The 1,626-nt window shown below is 72.9% G+C and overlaps 1 protein-coding gene across 1 annotated transcript; it reads left to right on the top strand.

The window, feature by feature from the left end:
* Positions 1 to 24: 24 nt before the first annotated feature.
* LOC118159307 (folate receptor alpha-like) lies at positions 25 to 987 on the top strand. Its single transcript, XM_035313910.1, has 3 exons — positions 25 to 179; positions 512 to 700; positions 790 to 987. Exons 1-3 carry the CDS (start codon positions 45 to 47, stop codon positions 985 to 987), a joined length of 522 nt encoding a protein of 173 aa, XP_035169801.1. The 5' UTR covers positions 25 to 44.
* Positions 988 to 1,626: the final 639 nt, after the last annotated feature.

Genomic DNA, 1,626 nt, shown 5'->3' on the forward strand with positions numbered 1-1,626 from the left:
GGGGGGCCTCGTCCCGCCGGTGTCCCCGCGTGCGTCTGCAGGCGATGGCGGCCCCCTGGGCCCTCGTGGCGCTGCTGGCGCTGCCGGCGCTGGGGGCGCGGGACTCGCTGCTCAACGTCTGCATGGACGCCACGCACCACAAGAGCAGCCCCGGCCCCGAGGGGCTGCTCTACGGGCAGGTGAGCTCCGCAGCGCCGCGCAGCACCAAGCCCGGACCCCCCCTCGGTGCCCTCCTGGGGGGTGCTGAACACCCGGACCCCCAACCCAAGGGGTGCTGAGCGCCCAGATCCCCACCCCAAGGGGTGCTGAGCGCCCCGACCCCCACCCTGAGGGGTGCCAAGCGCCCGGACCCCCATCCCCGGGGGGTGCCAAGCACCCGGACCCCCACCCCGGGGGTGCTGGGTGCCTGGACCCGCATCCCTGGGGGGTGCTGAGCACCTGGACCCCCACCCCAAGAGGTGCCGAGCGCCCGGCCCCCCACCCCGGGGGTGCTGAGCTCCCGGTCCCGCAGTGCGCCCTGTGGAAGGACAACGCGTGCTGCACGGCCAACACCAGCGAGGAGGCGCACCGCGACCAGTCCTACCTGTACGGCTTCAACTGGGACCACTGCGGCGCCATGCCCGCCCGCTGCAAGCGCCACTTCATCCAGGACACCTGCCTCTACGAGTGCTCGCCCAACCTGGGGCCCTGGATCAACCAGGTGGGCGTGGGGTTTGGGGGGGTTTGGGGGGGGGTTGGGGGTCTGGGGGGGTCTGGGGTCGGCGTGCCAGCCAGCCCCCGGCCCCGCAGGCGGACTCGAGCTGGCGCCGGGAGCGCATCCTGCACGTGCCGCTGTGCCGCGAGGACTGCGAGCAGTGGTGGGAGGACTGCCAGGACGCCCTCACCTGCAAGGTCAACTGGCACAAGGGCTGGAACTGGACCACAGGTCAGAGCGGGGACGGACCCCCACCCCCCCCAACCCCCCCCCCCCGACCCCCCGGGTTGTGATGATGGGGTCCGGATCCCACCCAGTGCGTGGGGGTGGCCCCTGAGCCCTGGGGTTGGGGGACCCTGTGGGGTTGGGGGTCCCCATGGGGTTGGGGGACCCTGTGGGGCTGGGGTCCCTGTGGAACTGAGGATCACCATGGGGTTTGGGGTCCCCGTGGGGCTGGGGGTCCCCAAGGGGGTTGCGGGTCGCCATGGCTTTGGGCATCCCTTTGGGGCTGGGGGTCCCTGGGTGGTTGGGGTCCCCACAGGGCTGGGGGTCCCCAAGGGGCTGGGGGCCCCCATGGGGTTGTGGTCCCCATGGGGCTGGGGGTCCCTGTAGGGTTGTGGTCCCCATGGGTCTGGGGGTCCCTGTGGGGTTGGGGGTCCCCGTGGGGTTTCCCCCATGGGGCTGGGGGTCCCTGTGGGGCTGGGGGTTGCCATGGGGCTGGGGGTCCCTGTGTGGTTGGGGTCCCCATGGGGTTGGGGGTCCCCATGGGGCTGGGGGTCCCCGTGGGGTTTCCCCCATGGGGTTGTGGTCCCCATGGGGCTGGGGGTCCCTGTGGGGTTTCCCCCATGGGGTTGGGGGTCCCCATGGGGTTGGGGTTTCCCCCATGGGGCTGGGGGTCCCAAGGGTCTCACATGTTGCAGAGGGGCGCGCTG

Source organism: Oxyura jamaicensis, unplaced genomic scaffold (assembly GCF_011077185.1).
Source record: "Oxyura jamaicensis isolate SHBP4307 breed ruddy duck unplaced genomic scaffold, BPBGC_Ojam_1.0 oxyUn_random_OJ69526, whole genome shotgun sequence".
Classification (NCBI taxonomy): Eukaryota; Metazoa; Chordata; class Aves; order Anseriformes; family Anatidae; genus Oxyura; species Oxyura jamaicensis.

Excerpts from the sequence above, each read along its gene's own strand:
- LOC118159307 (XM_035313910.1), top strand. The coding sequence starts at position 45 with ATGGCGGCCCCCTGGGCCCTCGTGGCGCTGCTGGCGCTGCCGGCGCTG. Across the intron at positions 180-511 it reads AGGGGCTGCTCTACGGGCAG|TGCGCCCTGTGGAAGGACAA; the intron begins GTGAGCTCCGCA and ends CCGGTCCCGCAG. Across the intron at positions 701-789 it reads TGGGGCCCTGGATCAACCAG|GCGGACTCGAGCTGGCGCCG; the intron begins GTGGGCGTGGGG and ends CCGGCCCCGCAG.